Source organism: Parambassis ranga, chromosome 18, assembly GCF_900634625.1.
Source record: "Parambassis ranga chromosome 18, fParRan2.1, whole genome shotgun sequence".
In the NCBI taxonomy this organism is placed as follows: Eukaryota; Metazoa; Chordata; class Actinopteri; family Ambassidae; genus Parambassis; species Parambassis ranga.
Genome location: NC_041038.1, coordinates 501983 through 520693, shown reverse-complemented (window position 1 = coordinate 520693; position 18711 = coordinate 501983). Strand labels below are relative to the sequence as shown.

General features: G+C 40.5%; 1 protein-coding gene across 2 annotated transcripts in view; it reads left to right on the top strand.

The window, feature by feature from the left end:
- Positions 1 to 18711, top strand: part of adam19a (ADAM metallopeptidase domain 19a) — a 263959-nt gene that overhangs the window by 16445 nt on the left and 228803 nt on the right. For both annotated transcript variants that reach the window (XM_028428685.1, XM_028428684.1), the window contains exon 2: positions 16053 to 16132. In XM_028428685.1, the coding sequence (XP_028284486.1) occupies positions 16053 to 16132 (80 nt within the window). The remainder of the gene's footprint in view (positions 1 to 16052; positions 16133 to 18711) is intronic.

Here is an 18711-nt window from a genome sequence, read left to right as displayed (position 1 = left end):
GAGAGAGTGAGGTGAAGAGATGAAGTCTGCAGGATTTGTAAAGAATAAATGTAAGAATAAGCTGTTTATAGGAGGATTGGGCTGTGATGGCACTCCAACACTTACTGTATGTGGAGAGCACTAGTTCATCACTGCCCAGCCTGGCTCTCTCTTTCTGTCACACCCTCTCTAGGGTGTTTTTTAACTAGTGTGCCAAATAAGTCTTGCAGTTATTTTGCTGCATTAGCACATTGGTGTATTTAAAGGTTCTGCTCTGATTGAAATCCCTGTATTCTTCTGTTTCTCTAATTTTAGTGTTCCTGCAGGGAATAGCTTATCCACTGTGTGGGAGATGTTTCTGACCAGAAATAGGGAAGTTAACAGACATGCATTAGCTAATGCAAATGTTTCTGTTTTTTTAATTTTGTAAAACTAAATTCCCTTAGAGACATTTCAGATGACATGTAAATTGTTGTGATGTCGCTTGTCAAAGTTTGTTTTTCAGTCTGTGATATTACTCCCCTCTAAATCGACGCAACCCAGAATAAATTCAGGTTTTTTAGTTTTCATTTGGATGTCCCACCTATTGGCCTTTCAGGGTGCATTCCCTGTTGCCGGAGGAAACCAGACAAAATGCTTTGGATCCAAAGTTGGCAGGGCATCTTCCATCCATCCATTTTCTTAACCTGCTTTTCCTTGTTCTACAGGGTCATTAGAGGCCAGAGCTTATCCCACCTGTCAATGAACAACAGGCGGGGCATGTCATTGGTCTATTGCAGGGCTAGTATAGAGACAAACAACCAGTCATGCTCACACCTACAGCTAGAGTCCCCAGCAAACCAAACATGCATGTCTTTGGTATGTGGGAGGAATTCGGAGTACCCATCTATTCAAGGTGTCACTGTGGGATGCAAGCCCTATCCAAATTAATTCAAAAATTGTTCCTTCCACTACACCATGTGTTGGACAGAAATGTGGCATGTTGCCATCCTACAGGTGCCGATTGCACTCAATTTTTTATACACTTGGAGCTTCTCATAGTACTTCAGGACATATGGTCAGTGCAGATCAGACAGCAGGGCTGTTGCAAGTAGATGCTTGGCTCTATAGGTTTCTCTATCAATAAGATTTATTATTATTCAATGAATTGGTGTTATCTATATCATCTATGTCTGAATGTAATAGAGTGCACTTTAGATATAAGCGTGTTGTTTGGCAACAATCATGGCTTTGCATGTATTCACATTAGGGGTGGAACGGTTCACAAAATCCACGGTTCGGTTTGTATCCCTGTTTTTTTATCACAGGTTTTGGTTCGGTTCAGTTTACATTGTTGAGTTTTTTTCACCTTTGAACACCCTGGAAATATGATAGATCTGCATAAAATATATAGCCTAATTCAGTGTTTCCTAAATTCCAGACTACAGAACATATTTTAGATGAAAAAAAAATCCCACGGCACACTTGATGCCAGCATTTTTCATTACGTCAGTCTCAAAAAGTCACCAGAGAAAGCTGCTAGATTTGTCGCTAGTTGGTTTTGACAAAACAAATTTCGGAGTCACCTGCATTACTTGATGTCCTAATCCGAAACTAAACACACGTCCATACAACTATGGTTAGTCAGACTTTGTGCACTTTGTGTTGATTTATAGTAGTCAGGCATAGCTAAGATCTGTGTGAGAATTAAGACTTACTTTTTTCCACACAGCTGGTGCCCTCTGCTCCTGCTGTGCATGTGTCAGGAAAGTAAAACCTCTGAAAAGAGACTTAATGAAGGTTTGCTGTAAAGTAAAACAATATAAAGATGTCAGCATGATATATAAGCTTCTTCTTACGTCAGTCCAAATTAGATCCTCACATTCAGGTCAGGTGGTGTCAAAGTTTTTTTAAATGTATCAACAGTTGTTGGGAATCTGCTGTTACTAACTTAGGTAATGTTATGCTCACAATGATGTGTAGAGGGGAGAAACTAGTGCAACATAAAGATATGACTTAATTATTTAATGTATATTTTCACTGTTCTGCCTTCTAAGACAATGGTTAGAAAATTGATGCTTTAGCAGTCAGCAGTATCCACAGTCTCTCTAAATGTACTCTCATTCTTACCCCACACCCTCTTCTGCTTCTTCATGGCTATGAATGTGTTCATGAAACTCCTCAACAAAAGTCTTTATTGCTTAGTGGTGAAAAGCAAAAAGTCTGTTTCATAATTTCACTGTAAATGCCTTAAAGCTCTTGAACATTTGTAATTGGCTTTGTTTGATACCCCAGACACAGTGAATAACATTTAGCAGACTTTATCGTGAATTTTTTATGGTCAATAAGACAAAGACAGACTGCATTTTTACTGAAGTGTCTTGTATAGTGACTGTGAGTGCATTGCTCTTTGGAATAGTTAAGGAGTCATACTGATTTTAAATGATAATGGTGCTTTAGGAAAACAGCCATAACTCCACAGTACCTTAGGATATTGTGCCGGCACTACTTACACATGTTAATAGCAGAAGTGATGGATGCAGGGAACTATTGATTTGTTTACTGCTTTTACAGTTGGATGTGGTTTAATGGAACCTTAAGAGGCAGTATTGCCCACACAAATCCATACACCACCAGAATTGAAGTAAAAGCTCTGGATATCGTTAAGTCTGCCTCCTTCACTCAGTAAACACAAATGCATGTAATTTTAGAACAGCACATAATAATAATTCCATAATCAGGTTTAACACGTTACAGGGGTGGGATGGTTCAGGAAAAAAATCCGAACCTTTCGGTACACGTGTTTCAGTTCGGGGCGAGTGTTCTGTTTGGTTCTGGACATGCGCATCAAGTAATACAGGGAGGCATTTTTTACCACAGCATAGAGATGAGTGTTGGTAACTTGGCGTCTCTGTCGATACATTTGGCGGCTTTCCAAACCTTTCTTTCTGTCAAAAGCAACTAGTGACTCTCTGGTGACTTTTGGAGCAGAGAAACCTACAGCACTCTGCATTAGGGCTGAATGATTTTAAAAATAAATTGAATTGCGATTTTTCTGGCAAATATTGCGATTTCGATTTCATCCATGATTTTTTTTCAAATCAAGTTTTAGTGCACATGAGCATTTGCAAAAATCACAGAAACTTACATCATACCTAGGGGTGGGCGATATGGCAAAAATTTTATATCACGATTCTTTAATGATAAAATCACAATCACGATTTGTTTTTACATTGACACTAATTTGCATGTTTCTGTGTAAATGACTTCAGGTAGCCTACTCTGTCACTTTTCAAAAACTATCAGTAGATCTAAAAGTAAACTCTGATAACTGTCGGGGTGAAAATCCCCTTGTTTCCTTCTGATCACCCCCTGAATTAGTTTGTAAGGAAGAAGCGGATAAATTCTGGTCTCAAAATTATAATTTATTAAACAATGAGTCAAATTCTGAGTCGCAGAGTTCTGGGTTGTTGAGATACAAAGAACAAGGCAAGAACAACCATGAACAAGAAAGAACAACTCATCAACAACAACTGGACATGGAATTCACACATTGATATACCCCATGGGCGTTCCCGCCTGCCAGCCCACAGGGGCATCTACTATCCCCCTGCAGACCCTGGTTCATACAGTAAATAGACCATTAGTGTTTATTGCCAAATAAGGTAAAACTTCAATTCCTTAAATCTCATAGGTTGTTAGGCTGATCTAGGGATGACCATAACATGGGCACTCAGGAGAAAAACACATTCCTTTAGAATCTGGCTTTTATCAGGTCAGAGGTGCTGCTGTCCTTAGTCTGAATTTATGACCATCTCGTACCAACCAGAGCTCTCTCCAGAGAGCAGAAAAACAACTGATCTCATCTGCCACAGCCGGAACTGCAGAAAACAACGTTATATGACATACTATGAAAATACTTCTTAATACATTCATACATTCATATCCTATTTTCTATAAAACTTCCTAACACATAAACATGAATACTTAATGTTAGGGACACACTCCTATATATCTGAACACACACTGCATGTTAACACCGTGCAGAATAAATTCTTTCACCCATAACGTGCACTCAGTATTAGTTTTCAATAAACATGAAAATTTAAATAACAATTACAGAACAAAATAAAGTTTTATTTCAAATAGGTTAAAAAGAAGACTAATGTAATACTGTGAAGTATTATTCAACAGTCATTTAAACAGACCGAAGTCTGCCTCCTAAAGTTAAACAATAAATACAGTATTGAGACTTAAGTAACTCCTAAAGTTCAATGTGATTTGGAACACATGATCAAACTTTAATGTGAATCATATCTAAGGAAAAACGGAGCTGCTGCTGTCACCTCTGTCCACCGTTTACTAGAGTCCTCACATGGAGCCTCTTTATCAAATGCCTGCGTTATTGTTTTGGTGACGTCATTAGCTGTTGCCTCTGTCTGCATCTGATGTACACACGTGGCCCTCCCACTGCACACACACACACACACACACACACACAGGTGTAGAAAAGCTGCTGACAGCACAACAGCAGCGAACCTGAATATAACAAGCTGGTAATGTTCAGAGAGGTGGGCGCGTACGTGCTCGTAGCATTATAATCGATTCGTATACACGCGCCCCTTTCGCTGCGACACAGGTCGTGCGCACACACAGACACAGGCTTAGGCCGCTGCTGCCGGCAAAAACAGTACCGAACATAAAGGTGGAGTTCGTTTAAGGGACCACTCCCTAAAATTTTCTTTTCTTTTTTGTTTTCAGCTGTAGCATTTGACAAAACAAAACCTGATTCAGTTAGGAGCAGTGCAAAAAACCGTGGCTTTGACGATCTCAAAATCGCGTTCGTGTCTGAGATCGCAATTTTCGGTCTAAAACGATAGATCGTTCAGCCCTACTCTGCGTCCAATCGTGCGCAAAGCTGCCACTGGTCTCGTCAAGGCTTACAGAGCGGGATGTAAGTAGTATATTTCAATGGCAAAAATAAAATGAAAACACAGGCATCAGTACCGTTAGCTTAGCCTAGTGTAGTCATAAAGTTCAGGCTACTAGCAACTAGCATGTCATCAGCAACGGTGGACAAAGCAACACACGTTCTCTGTCTGATTCCGACGGTGGGAGTATGTGCACACGTGTCTGTGTGTTTGTCTGCACATGTGTCTGTGTGTGTACACGCATAGTGCCTCTGTGCACAGACAGCAGTGCTGAATTGTAAACACACAACCATGCAGACAGAACTGACATGCTGCCGTGCAAATAAGATAAATAACATGAGCTGTTTAGTTTGGTTAATAAAAGAACAAGGTGTAGGTTAACTTAAATGGCTTCTGTTATGATTTGGCACTATATAGAAATTAAAAAATTAAATTGACTTGAGCTGATATGATGATGGGGAAACACTGAACTGATTCTTAAATATGTTTAATGTTGGATAAATAGGCTATGTATTTTGTGCTCATCTGGTATTTCCAGAGTGTTTAAAGTTGAAAAAATCTTAACAATGTAAACCAAACCGAAAACAGTGACCTCAGAACCGTGATACGAACCGAGCAAGATATAAACAAACTAAAAACAAAGTTATGACAGTCTTGGGCAGTGGCTCATTAGATAGGACAAGGAAGTGAGGCGGCTCTTATTGAAGCAAAGATCACAAAAACTGAGATGTTTTTCCTTTAATGAGGCTGCTGGCTGTATTAGAAGCAATGTCGTCAATGCCCACAAAAAGGCAAAAAGGCAGCGGCTACACTGGCATGCACCACTCTGACAAACTGACACCATTCTGTCTGACTTTCCATCTCAATGTGTTGCTAAACTTTCCACCATCATTCCCAATTTCACACAAAGTCCCCCAAAGTGGGTTAAAAAACTAACTACTGGATGGCAGGAAAAAGCATCTCCGGTCTCTTACTTTTACAGTGGGCATTAGCCCCAGGGGAAAGAGTAAAAAGAAGACATTCAGGCTCTTGAATGGGGCTCTGTAGTCATGATATGAAAGCAGCATTAGTGCAAACAGACCAAAACTGTCATTACAGGGGGTGTCTGTCACCAAGGATGATAACAATAGGGCAAACAGAGGTGGGCATCAATACATAAAAGAGCTCATTGGCCATTGAAATTACCTGCTTTATCTCTTCCCGCTTTTTTTTTTCCTGCATGCAGAGCCCTCTCCACTCTCTTTATAAAATGAATACACACAATCATTTCCTCAAGAAGATACATTACTTGTAGTGTATTATCCATCCTTTCTATGCCCTCCCCTTTTTTCCCACTCACTATCTTTGCTTGGGTAGCTGACAGATATAGATCATGCTGCTCATTGTGTTTCCCCGGCACCTGGCAATGATAGCGAGTACCAGGTGTGAGCTCAAATCCTAGTCCCTAGGGGTCAACAGAGGAAAAGAGAGTAAATATGAAGAGGAGTGTAGGAGGTATGATGAAGGACAGAGTGATAACCCTTAAATACCAAAACAAAAAGAGGGACAAATCTTTGTATTCTTTGTGTAAAGCCTGTATACAGTGAATGTGAAGTGTAGCTTCTAGGGCTGGGTGATATGACTATCTCTGATTTGTTTGTTTTTTTCACATGAAACCTGATTTTAACCTGTTTTTACTGTAACTAAACTTTGCTGAATGTGCTGGTTAGACCAGGTGTAGAAAGCCATGAATGAAATGACTCATTGTCAAAGTACAGTAAACTAGTATTAAAGCTCACCAAGATTACATCTCATATCTTGACAGCTGTAAAAGGAATTTCCACTGAGATAGCTGTTTCACTGAAACAACTTTTTTCCCATTGTAAAAAGTCCAGAAGTCTCTTAGAATTGCATCTGACACGAGGCAGTTTCAGAGACCTTGTAAAATACTACCAATACTGTCTTTTAGTTTTAGTCTTCCATGTGTTTGTAGAACAGCAGTCCAATCTGCTGCATCTGCCCTGTCAGCCTATTTCATGCTTACCAGAAGCAGACATTACATTTACAATCAGCGCTGTCCAGGTTCATTTAGTCAGCACAAAGCAATGATAGGAAATGTTTCCCTCAGGTATCTGGCTCATGTCTCCTTCCCAGATGCATTCATGCTATTTATGCTAATTTGTTTACTCTAAATCTAGCACTGCAGAGAAATACATCTGCTACTGGGAAATGCTTTACATCCACATCTTATTCACTACAACATTAAAACCAATGACAGGAAAGGTGAATAACAGTGATTACCTATAAGTATACAGGTTAGCATGCTTCTGAAGATGTCAAAAGACTTATTTAGCTATATTAGAGCCCTCTCCCTGCCTACAATCATGTTGTTACCTACAGCAAACATTGTTGCAGACCTTGAATGCCCCTTCACGATAACTGAAAATTGCTCAGGAAACCTTTTGGAACATGATGTTGATTTATGCTTAAAAAGCCACCCCAGATTGATCAAGCATTTGCACTCCAGGGGTCATATTAGTGTATATTGAACCTTGGAGCATTAGCAAACATAATAGAACTGTATTCATCATATTTATAGCATTATCCATGCAATTTGGTGCTACACAGAAATCGTACACAGAGCTGATTTTGTGCTTAAGCATGTTAGAATATTAAATAAGAACATACTGTTTAAGAATCACTAGAAGGATGTCACACCAACCGAAAAGTCTGGTTTGGAATGATTTACCGTATTTTCACGACCATAAGGTGCACCTAAAAGTCTAAAATTTTCTCAAAAGTCGGCCGTGCACCTTATAACTCGGTGCATCTTGCGTATGGGTTGAGTACCAGACACAGGGACGTGATACGTAAACTACGTACACTGGCAGCAATTCACCAATCAGCTGAACGCTACGTCATACGTACACTACGTACGCTAAAAGCGATGAACCAATCAGATGGATACTACGTCATATGTACACTACGTATGCTGGCAGTAATTCACCAATCAGCTGAACGCTACATCATACGTACACTACGTACGTTGGCAGCAATTCACCAATTAGCTGAACGCTATGGTACAGCTCCCGGCAGGTATATAGCCTGTATGCTGCAAAACAATATCATCTTTTACTACTACTACTACAACTACGGACCCCCGAGGATGGCACCAGTGAAGAGACTTGCTTACGAGGCGCAATTCAAGCTGCAGGCGATCAGTCATGCGGTTGCAAATAGAAATAGAGCAGCTGCGAGGGAATTGGGCGTCAATGAATCGATGGTTCGGAAGTGGAGGAAGCAGAAAAACGAACTGTGGCAAGCAAAGAAAACGGAATTGAGTTTCCGTGGCAACAAAGCGAGGTGGCCACAGTTAGAAGACCGACTCAAGCAATGGATTGTTGAACAAAGAACTGCCAGGAGAAGCATCTCTACAGTCACCATTTGACTGAAGGCAACAACGATGGCACAGGACATGGATATCGAACACTTTAAAGGAGGTCCGTCTTGGTGCTTTCGTTTTATGAAAAGGCGTCATCTCTTAATCTGCACAAGGACTACCGTGGCGCAGCTTCCAGCGGATTATAAAGAAAAGCTGGCCAGCTTTCGCGCCTACTGCAGTGGCAAGATTTCCAGTAAAAACATTCAGCCCAGCCACATCATTAACATGGATCATAAACAGTTGTTTTATTCTCACACTGAAGATGAGGACTTTGATGGGTTTGCAGGAGAAGATTGATTAAAATGTGAGTGTATTGTACATAGCTGTAATAAAGTTCGACTTAACTCAATGTTTTTGTCCCGTTACCTTTTTATTTACGTACTGGTATGTTTTAGCGTAGCATGCGTCTTATAATACGGTGCGCCTTGTGTATGTGCTGAGGACAGAAATAGACCCCATAACTGACACTGTGCCTTATAATGCGGTGCGCCTTATGGTCGCGAAAATACGGTAAGTATTTTTTGCAAGAACATTGCATGCTCATAGAGCTATTACGAGTCTTGTCACGGGTCACTGAGGTGTCTAATCGACTGTAGAGTCCTCCAACAATTAATGATGAATTCTACAATTAAGCTTAATGAAAGCTGCTTCAGTCCTTACAGCTGTCCTAAGCTTTCAGTTCATTTCTACATTTGCTTGTGTTCATATGCATTCTGTTTAAGATACTCTTTAAGATATGTTCTTGTCTGCATGATGCCGTTTGCTGCTGCTGGTACTACTACAGCCATGACCTACTTTCCTCATGGGGATCATTAAAGATTAATTTCATCTAATTTACAGGAACTAAAATATTTCCAGCTTTGAGTTAAAAATCCTGTATGCATTATGTAGTATATTCCAGTGCCAAAATACCATAAATACATTAAACAAAATACATCCCCAAGTGTCTAATTATTTCAAATTGTCTGCATGCATTTTTTTGTTCCAAAGGCAAATTGGAAAACCTGTCTTTTATGTTACATTTGTAAGCAAACCGTTATCATCTACTGTCTTTACAAAATATTTATTGCATGTTTTTGAGTTCTGTTTAATTCAGTTTCATTCATTTATTTGTATTGCATCGTTTACAATTTACAGTGTCTCAAGGTCACTGTGCCCCTCCCTTTGTCCAGATGTGCTTGAACACGGCAAACTGTAGGGGGTCCTGAGCCTGATGCACTTGGGGCTTGAGGAGGTTGAGGATATATTGCTCCATTGTCTTCATCAGCTGTGATGTGAATGCGACCGGTCTGTAGTACTTCAGCTCATGAGGGCAGTTTCTCTTTGGAACTGGAACAACAAAGGATGTTTTCCACAGGGTAGGCACTCTGCCCAGCTGTAGCCTGAGGTTGAAGACATGCTGGAGTGGGGGGGTGGGGGGTGGGGGGTGCACAGGGGATGGAGTCAGGGGGGGGGGTCATACACTGCAGTGAGGAGGGGGGGGGGCAGTGGGCTGGTCAAAGCGGTTGAAGAAGTTGTTCAGCCCGTTTGCTTCCTCCACTGTCCCCCCTGCTGTTGTGGCCTTTGATCTGTAGCCTATGATGGTGTTGACATCATCCCAGACCTCCTTCATGCGTCTCTCACTCAGTTTCTTCTCCACCTTCCTCCTGTAGGTGTCCTTTGCCTCTTTCAGGCATTGTTTCACCTCCCACTGTGCTGATTGAATAGCCTCTCTGTCTCTGTTCATGAAGGCCACCTTCTTCCTGTTGGGGGCAGCTTTAACATCTTGTGTTACCCAAGGTTTGTTATTTGGGTAACAGCGGACAGACTTATTGGGGAGACTTGGTGTCAAAGCAGTCCCTCAGAGCATCCTCTGCCTCAGGTGACCACTTTCTGATTGAACGAGTGGTTTTTGACATCATTCACATTGGCATACAGCAGGTCAATTGTTCTGTTCTGCCCTGTGGGACAGTCTACAGCCTGGTAGAAGGAGGTCAAGGTGGAGTCCAGGGAAGCATGATTAAAGTCCCCAGATATGAACATAAATGCCTCGGGGTGCTTTGTCTGCAGCCTTGCTGTTACTGTGTATATCTTCTCACAGAAAAATATGCATTACTTCGTAGTCATGTAATTTCTGATTGTTAATAGACGGTAATTTTGACACTGCAGGCACAGTTAATCTGCAGAAGAGACAATGTCAGGATTTAGGGAAACAAAACTTTTCATCCTCACCAGAAAAATGTAGTATGAGGTTAATGCCTAATTATTGCTGGTAGTTTTATACCAAGTTTAAATGTTATTTTTAACTACACTTAACCGTGAGTGAAAATGAAACTCCATAACCGCCGAGGTACACGTATCCCCACCATCTCCTAACATGTACTTTATCTGATGTATTGCTTTACCCATGATTTTATGATGTCAGGATATACCATCATATGTTCTGTTAACATTACTGTAATGTCGAGCAACACTTCCATTTTTATAGTTAGAATAAAAATGTAACCATGTATCTTATATGGCGGCTATATTATTGCCCAAATGTGACATTTATTAATCATCCCAAAGTCAATTGTGGATTGTGTTATGGTTTGTCAGAGCCCTCTGGTCGGTGTTTAGACTTTAAACTGGATTCCTATTTAAATGTGGATATTGAATCCAGTAGAGCTTCACCTCGTAACCCTTTTCCATCAAGAGACATTCACTTTCTGAAGCTACCAACTGGTAGAAGAGCTGAAAAAACTTAGAGCATGGACTATAACACCTTTTTAAACATAAATTGATTTTCTTTGGACCCAGAGGCAGCCATTTTGAAAGACATGCTGGACTGCCTCTCTCAAACTTTGTCCAACTCATCATTCTTCTTTTGCCTCAGAGTGGTTGTAGAGGTCAGAAAGCTGTGAAACTTTAGAAGACACTCAGTGCTCCACAACCTCCACACATGCAGAGCACCAACAGAGCTGTAATGGGTGACAAGCTGTAGAGGAGGCTGAGAAACAAGACATGAAAGACTGCATTCATTCACCATCAAGAGCTGTATCTCTGTTTCTGACTGTGAATAGATGCCCCGAGGTTGATGTTTCAGCAGGCGGATAAGACGGTGTATCCAATGAGCTCTTTGCTAAACTCTGGAATGAGGTTTGAGTTCTTGGTTAGAGCAACAGTCTCTCTTATGCTTTTTCTTCCATCCATCGCTGCCGTTTTTTTCCCCCTGCAGAAAAAAAAGAGATTGGATTACCCAGCACATGTTCAACAAGACCTGACACACTCACAATGATTTTGTAATTGAAAAGCTTCACCAGAGACTGTGTGGAGGAGTTCTAGCCAAGAGAGAGGAGCAAAGAACAGCGGTGATTTGTTGTCTCACAGGTTGGGTATTGCAGCCGCCTGGTGTTTATTAAGTGCCCCAAAGCCTCGTCAAGCTGCAGTCCATCATTTGAGGGGGGCCCGGTGTGATGGAGAGCCTCATCTTCTTCAACCTTTAATGCCTCTGCTGCAGCCTTAATGTTTTCTGTGAAGAGGATGCCATAATGACACAGACTCCAGACCCATGTGTCATTTGTTGATCTTGGCAGTGAATTAATATAAAATACAGCTGTTCTTGTTTCTGGAACACATCTTGGGCAGCACCTTAAACACTGATTTGATAAATGAACCTAAAGATCCAAGATTTAAAAGCTTGTGAAAAGCTGCATATAGGAAAAGCTGAATTTAAGGTAACAGGTCTAGTCTTTGTGCCATTAGAGTACTTGTATAAGCTTTGTGTGAACCATAATTTCCATACAAACACAAGTGGAATGAGTGGGCATCCTTCTCTGAGCTAGATGCAGAGGTGGGACTGCATTGTGGGAGGAGAGTGGAGCTGAAGTACACTTAAAAATGTTGAATTTCATTTAAATTGTAATATCTATGCTATTCTGCAATTGAAACGGCTCTGATCAACGCGCCACGCACATGCACTACTTAAGTGCATCCAATATCAAGGAAGTTTAGTGTATCCAGTACTAAGTAATGCTTCACAAGATCCAGGAATTAGCAGACCACCCACACCTGAATGATAAAGGACATCTTTTTCTTTGGGTGAACACGTTGACCAGAGGTGATTGAAAGTGGTTTAAACAACAAGCCAGCTATGACTGGAATAATCTGGTGGTCTGAGACACCATCAGCCAATTACTCTGCAATCTTAGGATCCTCATTCATATCCTATTTCCTAGAGTTTCAACAACCTAACCACTCCAACAGTGGGAACTGCAACTTCCCACACTTCCGCGTTGGGGAGGCTTTTTGTTAAAAAACTTTCTAGATGAAATATTACATTAGGTAGTTCTGCTCTTTAAAGAGGGAGTCAACCATCTGCAAAATGAACTCCTGAGCAGCTGGGCATTGAGCTTTTTACTAGAGATATGAAACTGTTGCAGTTAGTCCTTTTCAAATGGCAACAACTTTCTATTTGACTACGTGACTGCTGAGGACATGGTTTAGAACACGTATCCAGTCTGGTCCTTGTGGGTCAGCGTGGTTTCCTTCTGATGTTGGGATGCCAAGGAAATACAAATGAGGGAGAGAAGACAGGGGAAACGATCCAACCACAGACGTTTCCATTTCACTCCTTTCGCTCATTAATTTTGCCTTCCTTTTTCCCTGAAACCCTCAAATGTCACAGAAACATAGTGATTTCAGGCCAAGTGCCTCTGACATTTTATGGATTCCTTTCAATGGCATCAGAAATTAATGGTGACCTTTCCAAAGCATTTGATCTTGAAGAAACAAGAGTTAACTACTACATTTAAAAGGCATCTCTGTCTGCTGCTATTGAGCATGCAGCCCATGACTTATTGCATCCCTGTGCTGTGCCTTTGTTGAGGTGTTATTTAGCCATGCTATCAGAACAAAACACTAAGCACATTTGACAGTGAGTGAGCTTAATGGATTACAGTACAAACAGGGTGAGTGACGAGTGCCTTTCAGGACCCTGCAGGATTTCAACGCTTTTTAGAAGCACATGTGACAAGAGAATGACAGAGGCCTGTGGTGCCATGTAAGGCTTCCTTGCTGGGCACTATTGTTAAAGCAGTGTAACAGACATGCTCAGTGGGATCTTAGCCCATTTAGATGCTAGCTAAAAGGGTAAGTGGCTAAAAGCGCACTCTTGCTTAGCAGGGAGTTGTGTTCTCTAAATTTGGCTCCATTGAGCCATTCATTTCTTTGCTGCTTGCTGTAACTACACTTTGTACTTGGGGATAGCATTCTGAAGGAAAAACCATCACAGGTTGAGATATAAATTAACACTAACCTCTTCCTTGTAGCTCAAGTGATCAGACTAAAGAATTAGCACCAATGCTAGTCAAAGGACAAACTGGAGCATGTTTGATGAACATGTCTGCCTTTATTGATATGTATTCTTATCTGATCTCCTTATCCACTTACAAAATAAAAAATGTATTTAAATGTCAGAGATTGCCATTGTAAAGTTGATTACAACATTGAACATTGAATGGAAACAAACTCACTTTGCAGGTATTACGAAAATCTTATAATCAGTTGTCTGATCTGGAGATATTTTGTTACATAGAACAACCTGGGATCCTGTCCCAACTGTTTGGAAAGGTCATGCATTTTCAATAACCGTGTTTTTTAATCCCAGGTTGACTATTGTTGATCTTTACTGGCGTAAGGAAAGTAAACGCAGACAGTTTGCTCTCATTCCTCAGATGTTCTTGTGCTTCTAGAAAACCTTCTGTATTTATTTGGTAAACACAGAAAAGGAGATTGTTTCTGTTTGTGTCTGTCTTCTTTTGTGGGTGATCATCTGTGTGGTGTGTGTACGCTTGATAATGTGCAGACCAAGGTCTTTATAAGATCATTACACTCCAGCTTTATATTGTACCTGTTCTGTCATCCAGATCATATTAGCTAAATGTTCCCCAGAGCTGAAATGAAAGTTCTGAGAAGCCCCGCTGTCTGTTCTGTTCAGTACCTCTAAAATATAACAGAAATGTTCTAGTGCTATCTGTGATAGAATGTGAAACCAGGCTGGGCTGACATGCATGAATCACTTTCTTTCGGATGCAGAGTTCACAGAAGTGTTTTTGTCAATTTGAAGCGAGCTCATGATTCATCCTAGCTAATCTAGTCATCCTGTAGAAATCCTTGCTGGGTAGAAATGGAGCCATTATTTCACAGAAGTGCACTGGTGTATAGAGTTTACGATACATGGTGAAATAAACCCTACAGTGGTGTGAAAAAGTGTTTACCCCATCATGATTTCTTATTTTTTGTCACACTTAAATGTTTTAGATCATCAAGCAAATATCAAACAAGACAACACCAGTAAACACAAAATTTGTTTTTTAAAATGATTTTAAAATGATTAATTATTAAACCTAATAACTGGTTGGGCCACCCTTAGCAGCAACAACTGCAATCAAGCGCATATATATAACTATTTTGGGTTACTATAAATCTTTATTATCAACGTTAATATAACTGTAGCAAACAAAATTTCATGCTAGCAAACAAGTGGTTACTATGCAAGCTTATTGTCAGACAAGATAATAGTCGGAATCATTGGAAGATGAGCCCTGGATAATGAGATAAATTTGCTATCATGTGAAAACATGCTTTAGTCATTGTCGCAAAAAACATACTTTATTATTCCATGATAAATCATTACCATTAGAATACATCTCTAGACAAAGTCTGAAGAAAAACAGATTTTTGATCCTAAGATAAGATAAAATAAAATGTATGAATCCCAGAGAAATTGGCAAAGGTTGCAGTATAAATAAAATGTAAAATTCAAAATGAAACGTACACTGTGAGGTAACCAGTATAAATATACAATACAAAAAAGTATAACTGTACACAATGTATGTTGTATAGCTTTAATATAAGGTGATGATAAAGGTGCTAAATATGAAATATAGACTTTTACAAGGTATTTAGTTACAAAATACAGATTACATGTCCTAAAATGTAATTTGTAATGGATTCTGTTACATTACTCAATCTGAGTAATTATTCTGAATACTTGGATTACTTACACATTGAATTGCATTTTAAGTGATTGAATGCAGCAATCTCCCTCTGTTAGTGTTGGCCGTCTTCATCCTGCTGCCCCAGCAGACTACAACGTAGAAGATGAAGCAGATGTTGAAGGACCTGAGTCTCCTTAGGAAATACAGGCTCTGTCCCTTCTTGTACAATGCATCAGTGTTTATGGACCAGTCCAGCCTGTTGTCAATGTCGACACCCAGATACTTGTAGCTGTCCACAACGTCCACAAATTAAGTCTTTGCCAAAAAAAAAAAACATGCTAAATTACTATCACTGGGAAACTGGGAAAAGTCATTATCACTAGAAGACAAGCTTTCTAGGATAAATTAAATTGTTATCATAAAAAAACATGCTTTATCTCACAATAAATGATTTAACTATCAGTAGAAAACTAGCTCTGTTATGCTGGAATAAATCATTTCCACAAGAAAACATCCCAAGATGATGAGATAAATCAAGACTTAATACATAAAAACAGGCTTTGAGATAATAACATAAAAATGCAACAAAAGCTGTGAAAGCAAACATACCTGTATCCTCTTCTCATATAGCTTTAGCAGCCTTGCTAAGCTGAAAACGAATAACTTTGCTTTGTTTTTTTCCCCCTCAGTGACATAGTGACACAACATTCTGTGGCAAGTTGACACAGTCTATGTAAGCAGTCCCACATCATATTAATCTCGCGCCTGCTTTGTGTCCTCCAGGGCTTCGCAGGGGAAGGACAGCAACGGCACAGTGGATTTCTCAAGGTCGAACCAAGAGGGAAGCAGAGACTGCACAACAGGTCAGATATCTCATCAACCTTTTACTGACCTTTGCCTTATTGATGCTAAACCCCATGCACCAACAACTTCTGGGGTTGTTTCTTTGACCAGGGATTTTACTTTTGATTCACATAAATCCTAAAATGCAAAATTAGCATCATTACCAAATAGCATTTCAGTAATTGTCAGTATTGCTTGAGCCTCTTGAAGCTATGAAGGCCAAAATCTAAATCCATATTTAAAATATGCCCTAACATGCCCTACATCCGAGTTTTTTTCTAATGTTAATCAGTCCATCATTGATAGATGAACTGGGTGTTAGCAGACAGTGGCTAACTGGCTAATTCACTTAAACTAAGGAGCCAGTGCACCAACATCATGATTGAGATGACTTTCACTCTTCATCCACATGCAGAGTCTGAACTCTCATCAGGCCAGCACTGTGAGGACATATAATAAACTAACAGTAAAACATTTTGTGAATGGTACACGATTGACCCGCACCCCCTTTTTGATTGACGTATTAGGCACTTATGTCTCTAAGAACTTCTCTGGCCTTGCTAGTTTGAATATTTAACACTATAAATGACTTTTTTTTAAAACCTGTCTTTGTCACAGTCTGGTTTTATGGATGATTGAAGGATGTCTGTTCTTTTGCTTCTGTGTTTGAATCCTGAGGGGACACTTGACTTGTTGCGATTATCGATATGGAAGGTTTTTTTACTGCCCTCATTTTCAGCCCACAGACTGCCTCATCCTCCACAGCCTCCTCACTGGTTCACATTTAGTAGTGGGTGCACACACATACACCTAACAACAGGCTTTGCACAATAGAAGGCTTAGTTTGTAGAGATGTCCTCATAAGTTCCATCACAGTTAGTGAAGGATGTGAAGAGCTTGGTGCTTTATTATGAAAATGTAGGGTAATCTTGACAATGCCTTTACATCGCATTAATACTGATGCTAATTATCAAACCTGCTTCATGAACCAGTGAGCTTGCCCTTGGATCAGTGATAAAGCATCCCTAAGGGAGATTTCTTATAAGACCTTACATAACCAATCTAGCATGAACACAACAATGCAAGCAACCATGACAGCCATGGATACTGTACTTGAAATTGTGTTTGAGTTCACAGTATTCTGAAGAAGTGAAGGATCCTCCAATTGGATACTTGATACCATTAAAAAGAAGGTTTAATTTGATGGAGCCTTTGAAATGGGATGGGATGATCAGTGGAACTTTGTTTTAGAAGACTTGGAGCAGTCCAATTAGAGCAGTTTTTGTTTTAAGTCCACTTTGTGGACCATGCAGGCCTGCAAGGAACAACAGAACAACCACTCAAAAATAAAAAAAGGCAGCAGAATTGGGCTGAGTTACTAGTGTTGAGTGATGTCCCCTGTTCTAACCCTCTCTCTCTTTGCTTCTCTCTCCCACTGTAGTTGACATACTTCCCCGTCAGTTCTATAAACTGCCACTTCAGCCTGGTACAAAATCAGTTTTGCTCTCTACGGATAGTAGGGTTGGGCGGTATTAAGGTATACCGGCGGGGCATACAGGTAGCGACGGTATCATTTTTAATACCGTCAATAAAAAAAAATGCAATCCACTTATATAGAAGATAAGGATCAACTATTGAACATATTTTATTTGATGCATTGTGTGGTTTAATCTTCAGTTTTACTTCAGTAGTATACGAACATGATGCGACAGCGCGGCAGAGAGAGAGAGAAAGAGAGAGAGAGAGCTATAGCATGTGACCTCAGGAGAACACTGCTGTGCTTTGGAGGACGAGCCAGAGCTGAGATGGTATTTAGTTTCTGACTGGTGTAGACACAAGCCAACAGTTTGGTGCCACCGTCTGAGCCTACATTTATAATTTTAAATAAAGCTGCAAGCAGCAATGATCGGGCCCTCGCACTCCGCGCGACCGCCCCCTCCCCGTCACGCCGTCCCTTCCCTCCCCTGCTCCCCCCACGAGCTGCGGCGATTTTGCCAGCGGTGGGAAAAAGCAGCAGACAGAAGCAGAGACATGTCAGAGCAACAAATCTGTCAATACATGTAAAAATTGTTAGTATGCAGTAACCTCCTGGTAGGTGGCGCTGTCCACAGATGTCCACACATGGTTGGGGTTGGGTCTGTATCACATGTAAAATATTTGAGGAGCCAGACACCGTGAGAATAGTGGAGACCTGTCTGTGTATCAAACCTCAAAAAACATTTGATTCATACATGAAAATTGTCAAGAAGCAGTTACTTCCGGTTTCCTGTAGGTGGAGGTGCAGGTGATTCATGTGCATGCAGACGTGTTGGGGGACTGACCGTTACGACATGAAAAAAATTTGAGGATGTTAGGACGATGCACGGCCAAGTTAAAAGCAGTTGATGTTTCATGGCGAAGGTTAAACAGTCGCCACCGCCACGGGCAGCCTGATACAGGAAACCACAGAGGTGTCTCTGTGGGACTTCAAATCTGTGATCTTCATTTGGCTTCCTACTCCAAAAAAAACCCCTATGGAGAGGAGTGTTTAAAAAAATTAAGGGGGCGCATTGAGCCATTTTGCCCCGCCCACTTACAAGACCCCCTTCAGTTGCTAGGA